At 35.1% G+C, this 2,328-nt stretch overlaps 1 protein-coding gene across 1 annotated transcript in view; it reads left to right on the forward strand.

Annotated features, from left to right (window-relative positions):
- Positions 1-951, forward strand: part of LOC118740031 (UDP-galactose transporter senju-like) — a 3,554-nt gene extending 2,603 nt beyond the window's left edge. Inside the window, exon 4 of the mRNA XM_036471528.1 lies at positions 927-951. Within this exon, the coding sequence (XP_036327421.1) occupies positions 927-951 (25 nt within the window). The remainder of the gene's footprint in view (positions 1-926) is intronic.
- The last annotated feature ends 1,377 nt before the right edge of the window (positions 952-2,328 follow it).

The following is a 2,328-nucleotide window of genomic DNA, read 5'->3' on the forward strand; positions in this document are numbered from 1 at the left end:
TTGACAGCTCCATGATTTTGTTTTCAGAGATCGTGCCAACAGCGTATGGGGATTTTCTTTCATATGTAAAACCAGACTTTCGAGCTTGTGTTTATTATTCACGACGTTAGAACTGCTTGAAATTAGTATAAATTGTTTAAAATTAGTGTCTAGCCGCCAAAAAGTAGGGGCCTAAGTCTCAGTTAATCCCGATCAACGCTGCCGTCTGTTTAAGCTTTAAGACCTATACTAGAATACGGATCTATTGTCTGGAATCCCCGCTACCGAGTTCAGTCCGAAAAGATTGAATCAATTCAAAAACAATTCTTGCTTTTTGCATTGCGTGATTTTAACTAGGATTCAGACTACAATCTCCCCCCTTAAACTAGTCGTCTAAAGCTCATAAATTGGCCTATACTCGCAAGCCGTAGAGAAATGCTAGGTGTAATATTTATCGTAAAATTATTGACAGGCGTGATTAATAGCCCGGCTCTTCTGCCTGAGGTAAATTTTAATATTCCCTCTCGAGTGTCAAGACACTTTCGACTGTTTTTGAAGCCATGCTAAACTAATTTTGAACTAAACGAATCATTCCGTTGTTTATGCCAAGATTTTAACACTCATTCCAGCACGTTTGACATATCGGACTCGATTTTTACTATAAAGAAAACTATCATTTCCACTCTTAATAATTGAAATACTATCCTTAGCATATCCAATCAGGTGATGAATTTGTTTCTGTAACTGAATAGTTTTAGATTTCGACACTTAACAAACTCCTGTTTCCACGACTCGACACAAAAAAAAATATAAAAAATCCAAAAAAAAAAAATTCCGTACGCATTCGAACTGCGCCCCTCGTTAAAATAGAAATGGCAGCGGAGATGCCATCGAAATGTTTGTATTAAAAATTTTACATTTACTCCACTTTTCACGTAAATTTGCAGAGTTAGCGACACAGTGCCTTACTAAGGCAGCCGGTATGTCAACAGGGAGCGATTAAACTGTGTTCTGAGCAAACATTTTATTATTAATTCATGGGTCAAAGTATGATAAAAATATTTATTTTATATATTTTTATCATGGGTCGAAGTGTGGCTAACTTCCAAAACGTCAATTGCTTTGCACACGTACAAAGTATAAGGTGCAATCCCGTATTCCTCGGACGAAAACTAGTAAAACTGTCAAAAAATAAAAATTCGCTCAGAGGGAGTGTAACATTGAAAGGTACGGGATCGCTTCTAGTAAAAAATGGTAACTTCTTTCAACTTCTACATAACCTCCAAATTTTGGTTGTAAATTTTTGCTTATTTTGTATGTAAACACACTCAGCTCACACATGTAAATAACCAAAAATACTTTCAAATTCATTAGAATGCAATTAAACGAGTAATTAAATACATTTCAACGTGAATTAGCAGAGTGCACTTTTCTTTTGTTTACAATTTGGTTGCCAAACACACTACAGCTGATCGTTTAACATATTTACCAGAATTTACCTCGGTTACACTCTTTTTTGTCCTCTCAATAGTCAGAGAACCGAGTACGGGATCGATTTCCTGTAAAATCTGACTGATTCTGACTAGTCCGGACTCGTACGGGATGCAACTATAATGCTAGGAGCCGAACTACAAAATATTGACAATGTATACTTTTCCAAAAGGCATCCGAAAAGTTATCGAAACGCATCGCTAGAGCAATCAGCGCATCAGAAACAAAGTCGATGCTTCGTTTGGCTACCACTGGTGTTTTAAATATGGAAAATTCGAAAAAATTGATCATTGCTATATTGAATATTTAAAATATGCAATGTATATGATTGCAATGAGCCGCAACTCTGCATATACAAAGAGTTTGACTACCGCGGTATAACAGTATCCAAACATTGTATTGATACGTTTTGGAAGCCAGCCTGTGTTGTAAGATGTGACAGCGCCAATTTCAACGCCCTGAGCTCAATGTGTATTTTGCAGGGACCGTAACGGTTATAAGTTTTATTATAAAAATCACTTTTTAATCGTTATTAACTGAGTTTTATTTTTTGCTCGGAAAATATTGGTTACGTTTTAAATTTCTTTTTTGCTTGGAAAATAATCATTACGTTTTAAGTTCTATTTTTTGCTCGGAAAATAATCGTAACGTTTTAAGTTTTATTTTTTGCTCGGAAAATAATCGTTATTTCTTGATTTTATTTTTTGCTCAGAAAATAAAACTTAGTTTTTGCGTATGCGTATGCACATGCGTGAATAGACAGGCGAATAAATACACCAGTTTTATTAACTTTCGAAACTACAAAATTTTAGTTGTTAATCTTAACCTAATCTGCATCATCATCTTCATCTTCATCTT

Source organism: Rhagoletis pomonella, unplaced genomic scaffold (assembly GCF_013731165.1).
Source record: "Rhagoletis pomonella isolate Grant_MI unplaced genomic scaffold, Rhpom_1.0 Rhpom_scaffold_00005, whole genome shotgun sequence".
NCBI classification, from domain to species: domain Eukaryota; kingdom Metazoa; phylum Arthropoda; class Insecta; order Diptera; family Tephritidae; genus Rhagoletis; species Rhagoletis pomonella.